Source organism: Stomoxys calcitrans, chromosome 2 (genome assembly GCF_963082655.1).
Source record: "Stomoxys calcitrans chromosome 2, idStoCalc2.1, whole genome shotgun sequence".
Classification (NCBI taxonomy): domain Eukaryota; kingdom Metazoa; phylum Arthropoda; class Insecta; order Diptera; family Muscidae; genus Stomoxys; species Stomoxys calcitrans.
The window spans coordinates 49954034-49973427 of NC_081553.1; the positions used below are offsets into that span (position 1 = coordinate 49954034).

The 19394-nt window shown below is 38.0% G+C and overlaps 4 protein-coding genes across 4 annotated transcripts; 2 read left to right on the top strand and 2 right to left on the bottom strand.

Moving 5' to 3' along the window:
- The first annotated feature begins 843 nt into the window (after positions 1–843).
- Positions 844–4841, top strand: LOC106083132 (uncharacterized). The gene is made up of 2 exons (XM_013245985.2): positions 844–915; positions 4558–4841. The coding sequence occupies exons 1-2, from the start codon at positions 906–908 to the stop codon at positions 4824–4826; spliced, it is 279 nt and encodes a 92-aa protein (XP_013101439.1). The 5' UTR covers positions 844–905; the 3' UTR covers positions 4827–4841.
- Positions 4842–8687: 3846 nt separating this feature from the next.
- LOC106083107 (uncharacterized) lies at positions 8688–9233 on the bottom strand. The gene is made up of 2 exons (XM_013245957.2): positions 9170–9233; positions 8688–9012 (listed from the first exon to the last, which is right to left on the bottom strand). The coding sequence occupies exons 1-2, from the start codon at positions 9177–9179 to the stop codon at positions 8744–8746; spliced, it is 279 nt and encodes a 92-aa protein (XP_013101411.1). The 5' UTR covers positions 9180–9233; the 3' UTR covers positions 8688–8743.
- A 2123-nt stretch (positions 9234–11356) lies between these two features.
- On the top strand, positions 11357–12613 carry LOC106083092 (uncharacterized). Its single transcript, XM_013245936.2, has one exon. The coding sequence runs from the start codon at positions 11357–11359 to the stop codon at positions 12611–12613; it is 1257 nt and encodes a 418-aa protein (XP_013101390.2).
- A 4315-nt stretch (positions 12614–16928) lies between these two features.
- Positions 16929–17529, bottom strand: LOC106083131 (uncharacterized). The gene is made up of 2 exons (XM_013245984.2): positions 17430–17529; positions 16929–17275 (listed from the first exon to the last, which is right to left on the bottom strand). The coding sequence occupies exons 1-2, from the start codon at positions 17437–17439 to the stop codon at positions 17007–17009; spliced, it is 279 nt and encodes a 92-aa protein (XP_013101438.1). The 5' UTR covers positions 17440–17529; the 3' UTR covers positions 16929–17006.
- Between the last annotated feature and the right edge of the window lie 1865 nt (positions 17530–19394).

Genomic DNA, 19394 nt, shown 5'->3' on the forward strand with positions numbered 1-19394 from the left:
CGACAGGCTAAAGCCACTGTCAATCCGAGCACGTCTCTTATTCGGCTACTGGGGCGCCTCTGCTACCTAGGACACTCTAATTTATTTATATTCTGGACCGTTTTGACATTCGAATCGGTCAAGAATAGCCATGTCTGTTGAACTCGAGATAGCGGTCAATCGAATAAAGATATCCACTTAAAGTTTTGGTCAGATACTTCTTATTGATGTAAGTCCTTGGGTATTGCCGGTTCAGATTATCGCTCCCATATAAACTAGTCCTTCGACTTTAATTTTTGATCAACTACAAGACTCAATTTATGTCCGATTTGGCCGAAATTTTGTATTCCTCACAGATAGGTCTACATGGTTCATATGGAATTTTGAACTCTCACACAACGAAAATATTGACCCCATAAGAACCGATCACACGATGTAAATTCTTGAGGCTCTAGGAGAATCAGTCATTACCCAATTTGATTTTTTCAAACTAATTCAGGTTTAAAATAAGTTTATATGTATAGTTGTTTCCAGAATCCTAGATTCGGCGAAGTTGTGCAAATTTGTTATGTATAAGTTAGTGCTTGTTAAAACCATTAGCAAACGTGTGTAGTGGCGACATTTTAATTGGTGTAGTGTTATTTTTTTATCCTATTGTGATTTTTATCGAAACTGCACGTGTCGCGGCAAAAACGAAGTTGTTATCTATGTTAAATGCAATTTTAAATACAAAATCAATTAAATTTTAACATGAACAAAAAAATGAAAACCATAATTGCAAGTAGCATAATGATGTGTCAAGCAAGGTCACTGTTTCCTCTTTTTCCGGAATGGTAGCTGGGTTCTTTCTATAAAAGCCGAGAGCATTAGACTTTCGAAAGTATATCTCAAAGTTATATTGCAGTTTACTTAAGAAAATCATCAATATGAAATTCCGTAAGAAAATAGTATAAAAATAGTATATACAATAATAACAAAAATAATAATAATTTTTTTTTTTAATTTTTATTATTATCTTCTTCTTATATATAACAAGTAAAAGCGTGCTAAGTTCGGCCGGGCCGAATCTTACATACCCTCCACCATGGATCGCATTTGCCGAGTTCTTCTCCCGGCATCTCTTCTTAGGCAAAAAAGGATAAAAGAAAAGATTTGCTCTGCTATTAGAGCGATATCAAGATATGAGCCGGTTTGGACCACAATTAAATTACATGTTGGCGACCTGTGTAAAATGTCAGCCAATTCGTATAAGAATTGCGCCCTTTGGGGGCTCAAGAAGTAAAATAGAGAGATCGATTTATATGGGAGCTGTATCGGGCTATAGACCGATTCAGTTAATAATAAACACGTATGTTGATGGTCATGAGAGGATCCGTAGTACATAATTTCAGGCAAATCGGATAATAATTGCGACAAGAAGTCAAGACCCAAGATCGGTTTATATGGCAGCTATATCAGGTTATGGACCGATTTGAACCATACTTGGCACACTTGTTGGATATCATAACAATACACGTCGTGCTAAATTTCATTCCAATCGGATAAGAATTGCGCACTCTAGAGGCTCAAGAAGTCAAGACCCAAGATCGGTTTATATGGCAGCTATATCAGGTTATGGACCGATTTGAACTATACTTGGCACATTTATTGGATATCATTACAAAACACGCCGTGCAAAATTTCATTCCAATCGGATAAGAATTGCGCACTCTAAAGGCTCAAGAAGTCAAGACCCAAGATCGGTTGATATGGCAGCTATATCAGGTTTAGGACCGACTTGAACTATACTTGGCACAGTTGTTGTATATCATAACAAAACACGTCGTGCTAAATTTCATTACAATCGGATAAGAATTGCGCACTCTAGAGGCTCAAGAAGTCAAGACCCAAGATCGGTTTATCTGGCAACTATATCAAAACATGGACCGATATGGCCCATTTACAATACCAACCGACCTACACTAATAAGAACTATTTGTGGAAAATTTCAAGCGGCTAGCCTTACACCTTCGGAAGTTGGCGTGCTTTCGACAGACAGACGGGCATGGCTAGATCGACATAAAATGTCGCGACGATCAAGAATATATATACTTTATGGGGTCTCAGACGAATATTTCGAATAGTTACAAACAGAATGATTAAAGTAGTATACCTCCCATCTTATGGTGGAGGATATAAAAATCTATTTGTGTTCGTTTGTTTGTTTGTATGTTTGTGTGTTCCTTATAGACTCAGAAACGGCTGAACCGATTTTCTTGAAATTTTCACAGATGATGCATAATGACCCCGTGGTGAAAATGGGGTACTAAATTTTTTGATACCTGAAGGGAGGCGGACCCTCCCCCTTACCATATCTTTCAGAAACGCCAGATCTCGGAGATGGGTGGTGTGATTTAAGCGAAATTTTGTTTGCTCTCATATAATACCCTAAAAATAAAAATTTTTGGTATCCAAATTTCGAATGGGGTACCTAGGGGGGGCCGCCCCACCCTAAAACCTACCAAACATACATTTAGACCAATGACGACAATATGGGACTCAAATGAAAGGTATTTAGGATAAGTAAACGTATCTAATATCCATTTGTCGAACCAAGTGCTAGGGGGACCACCCCAACCCCCAAAACACCCCTAAATCGGACATATTTACCGACCATGGCAATATAGGACTCAAATGAAAAGTATTTGCGAGTAGAATACGAATCTCATATCCAAATGTGGGAACACGTTTCTGAGGGTCCACCCCTTCCCCAAACGGGAATTATTTACTGACCATGGGAATATGGGGCTTAAATACAAGGTATTTGAGTGTAGAATTCGAATCTGATATCCAAATATGGGACCAAGTGTTTGGGGGGCCACTTCAACCCCCAAAACACCCCAAAATCGGACAATAGCAATATGGGGCTGAAATGAAAGGTCTTTGGGAGTAAAGCACGAATCTGATATCAATATTCGTGAAAAGTATCTATGGGGCCACCCCACCTCCACAACACTACCCAAATAGTAAATATTTTCTGACTATTGCAATATAAGGCTCAAATAAGAGGGTTTTTAGAGTAGAACACGAATCCGATATATATTTTCAAGGCCAACTCACTGAGTGGCCGCCCATCCACCAAAATACCCCCCAAGCTGGTCATGTTTGCCGACTATGGAAATGTGGGGCTCAAATTAAAGATATTTGCGAGGAGACCACGTTTCTGATATCAACATTAGGGACCAACTGTCTAGGGGACATCCCACCACCATAACAATCCCCAAATAGGACATATTTGCTCACAAAGACAATTTGGGTCTTAAAGAGAGTGGAACTAAATACTCATAGTTTTTAGGGCGAATAACCCAAACCGGACATATTTGCTGACTTTTGCAAAAAGGAGTTTAAATGATATTAGAAAACGAATTTGATATCCAATTTTGAGGCCAATGGCAATATGGGGTTCAAATAAATGATATATAGATATAGGAGAATAGAGCACGTTGCTGATATATTTTCAGGGCTTAGTGTTTGGGGGACCAACCCAATCCCCAAAACACCCCTAAATCGGGCATATTTACCGACCATGTCAATGTGGAGCTTAAATGAACGGTATTGGGTGGTAGAGTTAATACCCACTTTCGAGACCAATTATCTGGGGGTCTACCCCTTTCCCAAAATACCCACAAACAGCAATTTTTTTACTGACCATCTCAATATGGGGCTCAAATAAAGGTATTTGGGAGTAGAATACGAAATTGATATCCAAATGTAGGACCATTTATTTAGGGCATCACCCCTTCCCCAAAACAACCCCCAAAGGGTAAAAATTTTTCGACCATGGCAATATGGGGCTCAAATGAAAGGTATTTGAGATTAGAAAACGAATTTGATAACCAATTTTGAGACCATGTTTTTGGGGGACGCCTCATCCTGTAAACTCCTCTTAAGCCAATGGCAATATGGGGTTTAAATAAATGGTATTTGAAAGAAGAGCACGATGCTGATAATTTTTCAGGCCCAAGTGTCTGAGGGACCACCTCACCCCCAAAAACACCCCTAAATTAGATATCATGAGAATATCGGGCTGAAATAAAGCATTTTAAGAATGGAGTACAATTTACATCCAAACTTTAATTCGTAGACCAATAAAGACCATATGGGATTCAGATAAACGGATTTATTTTGTTAAACTGTTAGTCAAGCGATATACTATTTTCGTAGCATGGTATTTCACTAAAAGCTCTTTAATTGTCGAAAACAAATATTCCAAGGAAACTTTTGCTCCATATAAAGTAAAAGAAGGCGCAGCGGAGCGGGCCCGGGTCAGATAGAAATATATATAACTTATTGTTATGGTATAAAAAACCCAGAAATTTTTCAATATAAAAATACTATTAAAACTACATATGTATGTATATTTATTTGAAGGCATATATTTTTTATATCGAAAAATTTTTGGGTTACAAAAATTTTTTTTGTTAGTTTGAGTTCTTTTTTTGGTATATAATTTACATGTCCTTATTGACACTTGCCCTGTCATTATTTTCAATATAAGTGCTATGAAATATTTAAAAATTTAATTTTTTTTCCTTCCAGTGGCTTGCTTTGCTCTCTTCGCCACTTTGGCTGTGGTCTCTGTGAACGCTCTTGCTGGTCAATCGGCTTGCCGTGACCCCACTGAGGTTCATCAGAAATTCCCTCATCACTGGGATCCATCCAAGTACTGGTATTGTGAACAATTGAATGAAAATGCCGTTGAGAGAGATTGCCCCAAGGATACCGCCTACATGCATTTGTTGAAGGAATGCATTCCCTGGCCCAACTGGGTCTGGAAGAAACCTGAAAATCCCCCAACTGTAGCTTAAGAAGGGCACTGTCAAAAAAAAATATGAATTCGATTGCGATGAATAAATGGATATGAGAAAAAAATTACTTTGGAAATTTTCTTTATTTATTAATAACTAGCTGAACCGGACCCGCTCCGCTGCGCCTTCTTTTTCTTTATATGGAACAAAATTATGCCTGAATATTTATTTTGGACTATTAAAGAGCTTTTGCTGAAATACCATGCTAAGAAAATCTGAATCCCATATGATCTTCATTGGTCTATGAATTCGCTCGGAGGGTTTAGGGTCATTAACATTTGGGTGTAAGATATACTCCATTCTTTTAAAGTCTTTATTTCAGCCCAATATTGTGTTTAGGTTTGCTTTCGGGGGTGAGGTGTTCCCCTAGATATTTGGCCCTGAAAATATATCAGCATCGTGCTCTTCTCTCAAATACCTTTTTTATACCCACCACCACTGAAGGAGGGGGTATATTCATTTTGTCATTCCGTTTGCAACACATCGAAATATCCATTTCCAACCCTATAAAGTATATATATTCTTGATCAGCGTAAAAATCTAAGACGATCTAGACATGTCCGTCCGTCTGTCCGTCTGTCTGTTGAAATCACGCTACAGTCTTTAAAAATAGAGATATTGAGCTGAAACTTTGCACAGATTCTCTTTTTTGTCCATAAGCAGGTTTAGTTCGAAGATGGGCTATATCGGACTATATCTTGATATAGCCCCCATATAGACCGATCCGCCGATTTAGGGTCTTAGGCCCATAAAAGCCACATTTATTATCTGATTTTGCTGAAATTTGGGACAGTGAGTTGCCTATGGCCCTTCGACATCCTTCGTTAATATGGCTCAGATCGATCCAGATTTGGATATAGCTGCCATATCCTCCGATCCTCCGATTTAGGGTCTTAGGACCAAAAAAGCCACATTGATTAACCGATTTTGATGAAATTTGGGATAGTGAGTTGTGTGATAGACCGATCCTCCGATTTAGTGTCTTAGGCCCTTAAAATCCACATTTATTATCCGATTTTGCTGAAATTTGGGACAGTGAGTTGTCTTAGACCATTCGACATCTTTCTTCAATTTGGCCCTGATCGGTTTTGGACCCATAAAAGGCGCATTTATTGTCCGATGTCACCAAAATTTGGACAGTGAGTTAAGTTAAGCCCCTTGACATACTTCTGCAATATGCCACAGATCGGTTCAGATTTGGATACAGCAGTCATATAGACCGGTCTTTCGGTTTTAGGTTTTGGGGCCATAAAAGGCTCATTTATTGACCGATGTTGCTGAAATTTGAGACAGTGAGTTTAGTTAGGCTCTTCGACGTCCTTCTCTAATTTGGCTCCGACCGGTGCAGATTTGAATATAGCTGTCATATAGACCGATCTCTCGATTTAAGGTTTTGAGCCCATAAAAGGTGAATTTATTGTCCGATTTCGCCGAAATTTGGGACAGAGCTTTGTGTTAGGCTCTTCGACATTTTTCTGCAACTTGGCCCAAATCGGTTTAGATTTGGATATAGCTGCCATGTAGACCGATATTTAAAGTCTTGGCCCCATAAAAGGCGCATTGATTATCCGATTTCCCTGAAATTCGACACAGTGACTTATGTTAGGTTCAGATCGTTTTGGTTTTAGATATAGCTACTGTACATATTAGTATTTGGTCCAAATTGGAACATATTTCGATATAACTGCTATGGGACATTAGGTATGCAATTTTCACCGGATTTTGATGAAAGGTGGTTTACATGTATATCCCCGAGGTGGTGGGTATCCAAAGTTCGGCTCGGCCGAACATAACGCCTTCTTACTTGTTTTAAACCCCATATTGCCATTGGTTTAAGGGCAGTTTATAGGATGAGGCGTCCTCAAATATTTGTGCTCTTTGGGGGGTGTTTTGGGAAAGGGGCGGTGCCCTAAATACATGTTCCTACATTCGGACAGATTCGTATTCTACTCCCAATTAGTTTTATTTTTGCGATGGTCAGTAAATAATTGCTGCTTGTGGTGTGTTTTGGGGAAGGGATAGTCCCACAGAAAATTGGTCCCAAAAATGGGTATCAATTTCGTACTCTTCTCCCTTACATTTGAGCCCCACATTGATGTGGTCGATATATATGCCCAATTTAGCGGTGTTTTGGGGAGTGGGGTTGGGGGACCACCCCAACACTCAGTTCTGAAAATATATCAGCATCGTGGTCTAATCTCAAATATAATTTATTTGAACCCTATATTTCCATTGGCCTCAAAATTGGCTATCAAATTCGTTATCTAATCTCGAATATCTTTCATTTAAACCCCTTAATGCACAAGGCCCTTTAAGACCTTAATTGTCATGGCGAGCAAATAGGTCCTATTTGGGAGTTGTTATGGGTGTGGGACATTCCCTAGCCAGTTGGTCCCAAATATTGATATCAGATTCGTGGTCTACTCCCATGGCCGGTTTAGGGGGTGTTTTGAGGGATAAGGCGGCCGTTTAGTGACTTGGCCCTGAAAATATATATCAGATTCGTGTTCTACTCTAAAATACCTCTTATTACAGCCCCATATTGAAATGGTTGACCCTATAGACACTTTTTCCCGAATATTGATATAAGATTCGTGGTCTACTCCCAAAGACCTTTCATTTGAGCCCCATATTGCTATGGTCAGTATACAAGAACTGTTTGGAGGAGTGTTTGGGGAAGGTGTGGTTAACACTTGGACAATTGGATATCAGATTCGTTTTCTACTCATAAATACCTTTCATTTGAAACCCATTTTGTCGTGATTGGTCTAAATATATATTTGATAGGTTTTAGGGGTGGGGCGGCCCCCCTAGGTACCCCATCCGAAATTCGGATACCAAATTTTTACGCTTATGTTACAATACACAAAATTTCGCACCCATCACCGAGATCTGCGTTTCCACCCTCCCTTCAGATATCAAAAAATTAGTACCCTATTTTCACCCCACGGGATCATTACGCACCATCAGTGGATATATGTATATATATATATATATATATGTATATATACTGAAGAACACACAAACAAAGAAACAAACCGAAAAACAAACACAAAATGGTTTTTATACATAAGAATATGTTGAAAATATAAAAAACAAGTAAAAGCGTGCTAAGTTTGGCCGGGCCGAATCTTGGGAACCTACCACCATGGACTCTGCTAAAATATGGGAGCTTTATCTGGTTATATACCTATTTAGACCGTACTAGACACAGTAGTTGGAAGTCATGACAGAACACTGTGTGCCAAGTCGGACAAAAATTTCGCGGCTTCCAGGGGCTCAAGAAGTCAAATCGGGAGATCGGTTTATATGGGAGCAATATCCAAATCTGAACCGATATGAAACATTTGCAATCCCCCGCCCTACATTTATATTAAGTATCTGTGCAAAATTTCAACCGGATAACTTTACGTACCACCACCATTCTTGCATTTCGAGCACGCAACCAACCCGGCTAATACCAATTTTATATTCGTTTTATATCAAAACTGGTGTCATTCGTTTCGTTCACGGATGGAATGACTCTCTTGTAGTTATAGGTATTTGACCTCCCCATACTAAGGTGGAGGGTACAAAAACACGCACTTATTACTCGATTTTACTAAAATTTGCATGCCTATTATCTCCAATTTTTGAACACCGAGCAATACTGGACCCACGACACCGAGACGAATAAGGTCCATATTCGTCAACTGGCCCGGAACTAGCCAAAATAAGTCCCCGGCGAAAGACAAAACATTCGTCCAAATTTTCCAGCATTTGGAGGCGTTTGTAAATAAGTCTTGTAGTGAGCATAAATCAAGTGACAGCTGTCAAAAACACCAACTCTGAAAAAATTGTGACAAGATTGAAAACCACAGGTTTACATTTACCTAAAATATTTTATTTTTGAAATATCAATTTAGAATCAGGTTATCCTAGGCAACAGTTGGGGGATTTTCGGGTTTCTTCCAAATGTAGTTGGGCCATGGAATGCATTCCTTCAACAAATGCATGTAGGCGGTATCCTTGGGGCAATCCCTCTCAACGGCGTTCTCATTCAATTTTTCACAATACCAATACTTGGATGGATCCCAGTGATGGGGGAATTTCTGATGAACTTCAGAGGGATCACGGCAAGCCGATTGACCAGCAAGAGCGGTCACAGAGACCACAGCCAAGGAGGCGAAGAGAGCCAAGCAAACCACTAAAAGAAAATAAAGAATTCAAAAAGGTAATAATTAGAAAAACATGGCACACGGAAAATTCTCCCTTCCAAGTCTAATTTAGATTGAACATAGAATATTAGAGATATTGGATATTGTAGTGCAAAGCTGAATTTTTAAATAGTTAACAAATCTTACAGAATTTCATTTTATTTTCTTTGAATTTCAACAAAATGCACTAAAACTTGCTAACCGAAAGAGTATGGCTTCAACTGAAACTTGGCTTTTATACCTCAACTCTAATGGACCACACCTTAAATTCTTCAACGTCGGTTCTTAATTAAACTTTAATGTTAACATTAATTGAAATATTATATTTGAAACATATAATTTTATCAAAATTAAATTTGCCCAGACATGTTTTTTAAATTGAAGATAAGAATCTACTCCTATTAATTTTAATATAAATAGCAGAAAGTACCTCAATCAGGTATCAGTTGACAATAGCATCTCTGCAATTATCAGAAATAAACAACTATGTTCAAAGGTAACTAAAACAAATTTCTTGGTAAATGACATGTTTATTGATTTCCTTAATTTTAGTTACCGTCTTTGTTGCCCTTATGGCCTTGGCCTCCGTTGCCCTGGGCTATGAACCTCAGGACATTTATGCCGAACCCAATTGTGCCATTGTCTCCGATCACAATCGCATGTTCCGTGACATTTCCGATCCTACCCACTATTGGATTTGCCCCGAGGGTCAAGAGAAAGCCAGCTACATTCAATGCCCTCCCAATGAGGCCTTCATGGAGGCTCCACAAAGATGCGTTGCCTGGGAACAATGGAAATGGGTTGAGCCTTACACAAAATAAGTACAGAATATAGATGGAAATCTTGGAACTATGATTTAATGGAAATAAAAAATTATTATAAAAATTTAAAAAGAAAATGTTAAATATTTTACCTGCAGAAGGTATTGATACAATTGTTAGAGTAATGTGATTATGGAGAAAAATCAATACTCAAAAGGGAGTACTTCTGTACTTGAACTATGATTAGTATATATTTATAAATTCTTGAACATTTTGATTCTAAAAGTTGATCAAATCAAGTTCAACCGTCCGTCCGTCTCTACAAATCGCAAATGCGTCTAAACGAATCCAGCAATTCGTTTGAAATTTTGCACAGATACTTCTTATTGTGCCAAATCGATCCGTGTTAAGTCAAAGCTCCCATATAAACCAATCATCTGATTTGGTTTCTAGAAACCCTTTAGGGAGTAATTCTTATGCGATTTGGCTGAAGGTTTCTAAAATTACTTTTACTCTGACTTCCAACACCCATCTCATCTATGATGTTTCTGATATTCCGATTTGACTTCTAGAAACCCTTAAATGTGCAATTCTTCTGCGATTTGGCTGAAGTTTTCTAAAATGACTTTGACTTCCAACACCCATGTCATCTATGATGTTTCTGATTTTGATTTTGTACATCTGTTGGAAGTTGTATTGATGGCTTCGAACACTAAGACAACGGCAATGGCTCCCGCCGCTGCTCCGTGTGCCTAAGTTCGAATCCCGGCCGGGCGTTCGAAGCCATCAATACAACTTCCAACAGAGGCACAAAATCATGTGTAGTACGGAAGAAGAATTTATCACTGAAAGAATGTCTGTCATTACACAAAACTACATGCATTGGGAAAAGTACAGCTAATAGAAAGTATTGTCGAGCTTTGTTAGTGTGCTAATTGTATCATAGATGCGTTTTCGCTATTAATACGATTCAAATACAAAATAGTCTGGTTTAAATTCGTCCATAACCTAAGCACCCGTTTACTTTACTGTGCCTTGTGGTGGTTTCGTATGTTGCTTATTGGGATGGAAAGGAAAAAAATGGAGGGTATGCATTAAAAAACAATACTTTATGTTTTTTGAGACACTCTAATATACACTTTAATGGTTTTGAACTCAGCAAACATATTTTTTAGAGTCGACTGCAGAGTCGGAGTCGAATAAAATGTTGCCTTTAAAGTCGGAGCAAAAATGACTCGACCCCGCAACCCTGATTCTATCCATTGCAAAATAAACAAAAAATAAAATTTTATACAATTAAATGAAATTAGTGTGACATACACACATGGCTATATATGGTGGAAATTGCTACCTCAGTTAGACACCAGCAAGGACTCTTCTTTTAGTTTGTTTGTCAATCCCCTATTAAGAGCAACGTTTTGTGACAATGAACGGGAGATCCTTCAAATTTTGGTGGTGGAATATACTCACACTCTGGCTAACACTTATACCGAGTTGCTCAACAATCCCCTCAAATTCCTTCAATCCAAGAGAATTGAATCTTCTTATCAATGAATTAGGTCAATATTGGAATATGTCATCACTCTACATTGTTTACAACTCCAAAGCGACAAACACGGAATTTATTCGCGATATTCTAGAAGATTTACATCAAAATGGCAGTTACTTTCAAGAACTACCTCAGCTTATTGTGGATGATGGTCATATTGTGCAGCGTTTCTCTGAAGATAAATATTTCAACAGCAATTCATTGGTGTTGACACTCATGCACCATATTAACGATGATGTTTTGGAGGCCACTGTCAATGCCACCCGAAGACGCAGAATGTGCTTTAGCATATTCCTTGTTAGACTCTTCACGCACGAAGTAGAGTATCAACGATTTTTTGAAACCTTATGGAAATATCAAATGCGCAGACCTTTGCTAATAGTAAATGGAGGACAACTGCTGACCATGGACCCCTATCCCAATTTGCAAGTTGTCAATGTCAGTGGAGAGCATGTCTCACAAATGTATCCCCAAGCGCAAGGCATAAGAAATTTCAAAGGTTACACCATTGATATTCCAGTTCAAACCAATTTGCCCTATACATTTTGGTATTGGTTTGAAAAATCCCATGAATATCGAGTGGATGGCTTAAGTGGCTATTCAATCCACCTACTCTTGAAACGATTGAATATAACAATGAATGTGTTTCCCTACTATGCAGAAGAATCCAATTTTTTGAATTTGGAAAAGATAAATGAACTCTTGCTGAGTGGCCAGATAGAATTAAGTCCACACCTCGTATCGATATTCAAACAAAAAGATTTGGATTATAGTTATCCCTATATAATGACTTCGCGCTGTGTCATGATGCCCATGCCGCAAAAGCACTCCGACAAATTTGTCGTTATCCATTGGTCCTTTTGGATTCTCCTGGCCATTGTTGTTGTACTGCAGGAAATCATTGTGTTAATGTTAGTACGCTTGTCTCGCCAGCAAAAGAAGGAGAACTCTATTGTTTTACTGAATCATCAACAACGTTTACTCATGCTGCTATCCACTATCTTGGCTATTCCCATGCCTCCCTTGCGTTTGCCCTCATGGAGGCAGGTATCACTTTACGTTTTTGTGCGTCTAATTTGTATCTTTTTTCTCATCAATATGGGTGGCCTATACATTTCCAATATATTCTCCACTGAATTGACTTCACGAGTAACCAGTGCGTATTTCAAAACGTCATCGCCCCAACTGGAGGACATGTTAGCAAGCAATGTTCCGCTCATGCTGCATAATTCCGAATCGCAAGCTGTATTGGAACTGTTTCATAAGCTACATCCCCAATAGAATGGTTTTGTCAATGCCTCCTCTGAGGAAATCCATTCGAATCGTCGCAATCTTAACCCTGCCTTCATGTATTTGGTGTCCACTGAGGAATTCGATATAATCGATGAGCAACAACACTACCTGCAGGAGCGCCAACGTTTTGTTCTCCTTGACATTTGCCATGGCTCCTATCCATTTCAGATGCAGCTACGGGCTGACAGTCATTTAACCGAATTGCTGCATATGCACATACTTCATGTTCGCGAAACTGGCCTCTATAATTACTTAAAGAAGTATCTGTTCCATAGAGCCAAGATCTTTGGAAAAATGGATTATATAAGGGACGGCAACAGGAAGCGTCCTGAAGCCAACGAACTTGATAGCAGTTTTCAATTAAATCCTTTGAGGCCAATGTTGTTGGTCTTGTCTGTTGGCTATACCTGCAGCATTATTGCTTTTATGTGCGAGTTGTATGGTGAAAGGATAGTGAGGAAGATCAGGAGAGCTGGTTAATCTTTTCAGAATATATTCTTAAAAAATATTGCCTTGAAGTTAAGGAATATTAGTTCTTGCACTTAAATTTCATTGTACCCACATGCTATCGCCAAATCATTGTTGCTTTATTAAATACAAATAAACATTTTAAATTCTATCCTATACCACAGTAATGGGGTATGGTATATATACCCCACCAGTAGGCCCCGAGGTTCATGTTAGATTTTATCTTAGAAAGTTAAACTTGCTCCAAGGGTTACGTAAGTTACGCAACGGTGGGATGGTAAAGGCCTAATGTCCTAGCAAATGTCCTAATCGAATTAGGTCAATATTGGAATATGTCATCACTCTACATTGTTTGCAACTCCAAAGCGACAAACACGGAATATATTCGCGATATTCTAGAAGAATTGCATCAAAAAGGCAGTTACTTTAAAGAACTACCTCACCTTATTGTGGATGATGGCCATATTGTGCAGCGTTTCTCTGAAGATAAATTTTTCAACAGCAACTCATTGGTGGTGACACTCATGCATTATATTAACCATGATGTTTTGGAGGCCACTCTCAATGCCACCCGAAGTCGCAGGATGGGAATATCATGAAAGTAATCGGGTGGGAGAAAACAAGAATGATTTACTGCTGTTGTATACATTGAATTCTAAGATTCAACGTCGAGGTAACATGGGCAGACTCGCTGTCGAATCGTGACAATGGTCGTTTCGATCTAGGACCGACAACAGCTGCTTGCACAGTTGTCACGATATTTGTGATCGCCGTCTATATCGGACTATATCTTTATATAACGCCTATATACACCAATCTACAGCATTGATTTCTTGAACCGCTAGAGGGCGCAATTGTTATCCGATTTGGCTGAAATTTCATAAACCGGTTTCTTTTAAGACCTACAACATTCTTGTTTAGTATAGTCTAAATTGGCCCATTAACGTATATAGCTCCTATATAAACCGATCTCCCGATTGTACTCTTTTAACCCCTAGAGGGCGAAATTCCTATCGGATTTGTTCGAAATTTTGCATGATTTCTCCAACATCCTTGCCATGTATGGTCCCAACCGTTCTATAACCTGATAAAACTCCCATATAATCCGACCTCCCGGTTTAATGTTGTAAGACTCTAAAGGGAAATCAAGTTATAAATGAAGACTTTATGGCTTATGATCAGAGATCAGTCCAATAGGCAGATATATGCAAATATGATCTGATATGGATCATACGCGGTTCGGATGACGGATGGCCTAGTTCAACTCCATGTTCCAAATTTATACCAAAACTAGCCGAACCGATCCCGGTACCGGTACTTTATAATTGAGCTTAAACTTGAATCCTGTGCTTTAACAAAATGTTCATCGGAAAATTTTTGCTTTACTCCCTTATACCTTTCTTTGGACTGCTATATTGCAGTGGGTAAATATGTCCAGTTTGGGGTGTATTTCTGGAGTGAGGTGGCCACCCAGACATTTGGTCCTTAATGTAAATATAATCGGCGTGCCATACTCTGAAATACTTTTCATATGCGGCCCATATTACCACAGTCGGTAATAAAGTCCTGTTTCATCAGAGTCCTATATTGCCGTGATTGGTCTATATATCCATTTGACAGGGAGTGCAAAAGGTATCTCAAACATTTCGCCCAAATATGGATGTCAAATTCGTGCTCTACTCCCAAATTCCTTTAATTTTTGGGGCTGGGGCTGGGGCTGGCACCCCGCCACTTTGCCCCTAAAATTGGTATCAAATTTGTTCTTTACTCGCAAAAAACTTTCATCTGAGCCCCATATTGATATTTTCGGGAAATATCAGTTTGAGCTATTTGAGCCTATTTTAGGTGTTTTATGGAGGTTAAGTGCCACCTAGATACTTTAACACAATTTTTAATGTAATTTTCGTAATCAACTCACAAATTGATTTCATTTGGGTCCCATATAGTAATGGTCGGCTAATATGCCCATTTGAAGGGTTTTTAGGGCGGAGGGGATACCGCCCACTACATGGACCTCTTTGTAATCTACTCCCGAATACCTTTCTTATAAGTCCCATATTGAAATGAACGTCCAATATGTCTGCCTGGGGGAGTTTTGGGGTTGGGGCGGAACGCTGGGTACTTAGACTTAAATTTTAATACAATATTCATATACTTCTCTCCAATACCTTTCATGTAATATCCATATTATCCTCTTTTAATTTTGCGTGGTGTTTTTGTGATAAGGGGAGGGGTGCGCCCCCTTCCGATATCGAAAAATTATATAGCCTTTGTTTCCTTTCAGACTAACCTAAACAAATGAACAAATCGAGTCCCATACAGTCATGATTGGCGAATATGCCCATTTAGGGCATTTTTTGGAATGACCCCCTATACTTATACCTGATTTTGTACACCAAATTCGTAATATACTCCTTACTACCTTTCATTTGAGCTCCATATTGATATGAACGTTCAATTTTTCAGCTTGGAGGAGTTTTGGGGTTAGGGCGACTTCCTGGGTACTTGACACAATTTTAAATACCATATTCGTATTGTACTCTTCAATACCTTTCATTTGATACCCATATTATCTCGATCGGTCCACTTTTGTTTTTGGGTGGTGTTCTTGGGATAAATTTCAAGGTAATGGGTTCAGCCTATAGTCTAAACGGAACAAACAAACAAACATTAATTGATTTTTATATTAAGGAGATATGGTCTGATCTGGCACAAATTTGGTTTGGCCAAATGGGAAATTTAGTCCCTATTTCAGCGAAATACGGCTTTTTATGAGTTAAAAACCCTAAATCGGCATACCGGTCTATATTCTAGCTATTTCTAAATATAGTCTAATCTGGACCATGTTCAGTTCGGACAACGAGAGAACTAAACCAAATCACTGTCTCAAATTTCAACGACTTTTTTGAGCCCTTAGGAGCCTCAATTTTTATCCGATTTGCCTTATATTTGGAACAAGGACTTGAGTTATGACTTTCAAAATTCATGCCAAATATGATCCGAATCGACCAATACAAAGATATAACCCCCTATGTGCTTTAGATCTTGAATCGGAGATCAGTCTATACGGGGGCCATATCAAGATTTTGTGCAATATGAACCATATTCGATAGGGGCGTTAAGAATTCTAAAATAAATCACTGTGTCAAATTTCAGTTGATGGGATAATAAATACACAAATTATGAACCCTAGACCTTATATTGGGAGAACGGTCTATATGGAGGCTATATCCATATTCAATACGGATTTCGAGGGGTCTAAGACCATTCGCTATGCCAAGTTTCAGCGAAATCGGACAATAAATGCGGTTACATTGGGCTCTAGCCCTCAAAACGGGAAATCGGTATATGTGGGGGCTATATCAAGATATTGTCTCCCATCCTTCGGTGGTGAGTATACAAATTTTAACATCCAACTTTGGATGTCGTGTCGGCACGAGTTGTGATTAATTGTTCGTCATGGTATCTCGAATTGCATATTGGTATCAAAAGGATAAACAAATTAGAGTATGTGTTTCTCTGTTTGCTACAAATGTAGATCGGTTTGGATTGCAAATTCGACAATATGAACCATGTTTAAACATAGCCTGCATATAAACCGATCTCCCGATCTGAGTTTCTAAACCCTGAAGATTTTGAGTTGTTATCCAATTTGACCTAAGTATTGCGTGATTATTTTTGATATGATGTCTTTCAACAAAGATTTCAAAAAAATTGTCAATGTTAAATTTAATATGCCCTTTGGCATCCCGACCCAATACAGTGCTGATGGGACCATATTTTTCAATTTTCTGATGGTCTTATTTTCTTCAATATTGTCAAGGGAAATAAATAATTATATAACATTTAATTTTTATTTTCAAATCATTTTATTCATCGCATTCGAATTCGCATTTATATGATAATGCCCTTCTTAGGCTACAGTTGGGGGATTTTCAGGTTTCTTCCAGACCCAGTTGGGCCAGGGAATGCATTCCTTCAACAAATGCATGTAGGCGGTATCCTTGGGGCAATCTCTTTCAACGGCATTTTCATTCAATTTTTCACAATACCAGTACTTGGATGGATCCCAGTGATGGGGGAATTTCTGATGAACCTCAGTGGGGTCACGGCAAGCCGATTGACCGGCAAGACCGTTCACAGAGACAACAGCCAAACAGGCAAAGAGGGCCAAGCAAACCACTAGAAGAAGAAGAAATAAAATTTATAATAAAAACATATTTTAACTAATTATAGAACAAAGTTACAGAAATCAAAATATTTTTTTTTTGTAATTTTTCATTATTTATTTTTTTATAATTTAATATTTTGTATTGTTTTATTTTTCTTTTCTTACAGAATTTCATATTTCTGCTTTTCGATTTTCTTAGGTAAACTGCAATAAAGCTTTCGTAATGAAGATCTACATTCGATCTGCAAATGCTCTTTGCTTTTATAGAAGAACCCAACCAGCAATCATTAAAAAGAAAACGTCACACCTTTGCTTGGTGTTGTTTAAAAATTTTTGTTTTCTTAATGTTTTCATTTAATTGATTTAATATTTAAAATTTCAATTACCTTAGATAACAATTTCGCATCGATTGCGGCAAATGTGTTCTCGATAAAAATCAAACCATTATCTAGAATCTAGATACCTCTACATTTAGATTCCAAAGGTGATACAAAGAAATAACGATCTACCACTTACAATAATGCCATGACTAACACGTGCTAATGGTTTGCAATAGATTTTTTTTCTAAAATAGGACTACCTTTTACATAACACACTTGACTAGTGTTTAACAACTAGAAACATACTAGAAAATGTGTAACATTCTTAGGTAGTCATCTGGAGTATCTTACAGTATGTTAATAATTGTTTCTTACTCTGTACAATGTACGAGTATATTAGGCTGCCAACTTACTATCATTACAAACAACAACAAATTTGCTAACTTCGGCAGGGTCGGCAGCTAAAAGTTTCTGCAAAATTTATTTTATACAAGGTAGTAGCTGTTAGTTGATATGGGGGCTATATTGATTATTTGAAACGCAAAATGCCATGGGTAATGAGTTTAGACAGTCTAATTAGAGATATGGCATTATGCAAAATTTCAGACGAATCGCATAATAACTGCGCCATCTAAAGCCCCAAGAAGTCAAATCGGAAGAGCGGTTTAAATGGGAGCTTTATCTAAACATGGGCAAGTTTTGTCTGTTTTTTCCTTCCGTGTCGAAAGTGAAATCTGGCGTTTGAAAACGAATAAAATGGTTTACCTGAGGCGCTAATGAAATCATATGCAAATTTAATTGCCCTATATGGACCACAAAAGCCTTCGAAAATCGCTAAAAATTCGTCTAGGCCAAAATTAAAAAAAAAAAAACAGTAAGGAAGGCAAAAGCCGGGCGGTGCCGACTGTATAATACCGTACACCTACCCTGTAAGTACAATTTTTCGACCTATATCCAATTCTGAACCAATTTTGATGGACCTCGGCGAGCAAATATTGGGTTGCCCAAAAAGTAATTCCGAATTTTTCATATAGTCGGCGTTGACAAATTTTTTCACAGCTTGTGACTCGGTAATTGCATTCTTTCTTCTGTCAGTTATCAGCTGTTACTTTTAGCTTGCTTTAGAAAAAAAGTGTAAAAAAGTATATTTGATTAAAGTTCATTCTAAGCGTTATTAAAATGCATTTACTTTCTTTTAAAAAATCCGCAATTACTTTTAGGGCAACCCATATGTTCAAATTGTAAAAACTACGGTTAACAAATGACAACATTATGGCAAATTACCCAAAATCTGACGAACATATATATGACAGCTATATCTAATTCTGAACCGATTGCGAGCAAACTTCTTAGATAATGAGGTAGTCGTCAAGGAAAGCGTTTTGCAAGATTGGTCAATAAATGCGCTTGCAGTGGCTCTTAAAGTGAAAATCGGGCGGTATACATATATGACAGCTATATCTAAATCTGGACCGATTTCTATGAAATTCACCAGTAATATTGAGAGTCATAAGAAAATCCTTCCTACAAAATCATCGACAGAATCGTATAACAAATGATAACTTTTTTTGCAATATTTCTCAAAATTAGACAAACATATATATGAGAGCTATATCTAAATCTGAACCAATTTCTAGCAAACTCCTCAGATACTGTGGCAGTCGTTGAGGAAAGCGTTTTGCAAAATTTTGGCAAGATGGATCAATAAATGCGCTTGCTGTAACACTTTAAGTTAAAATCGGGCGATATATATATATATATGAGCTATATCTAAATCTGAACCGATCTCCATGAAATTCACCTGTAATAT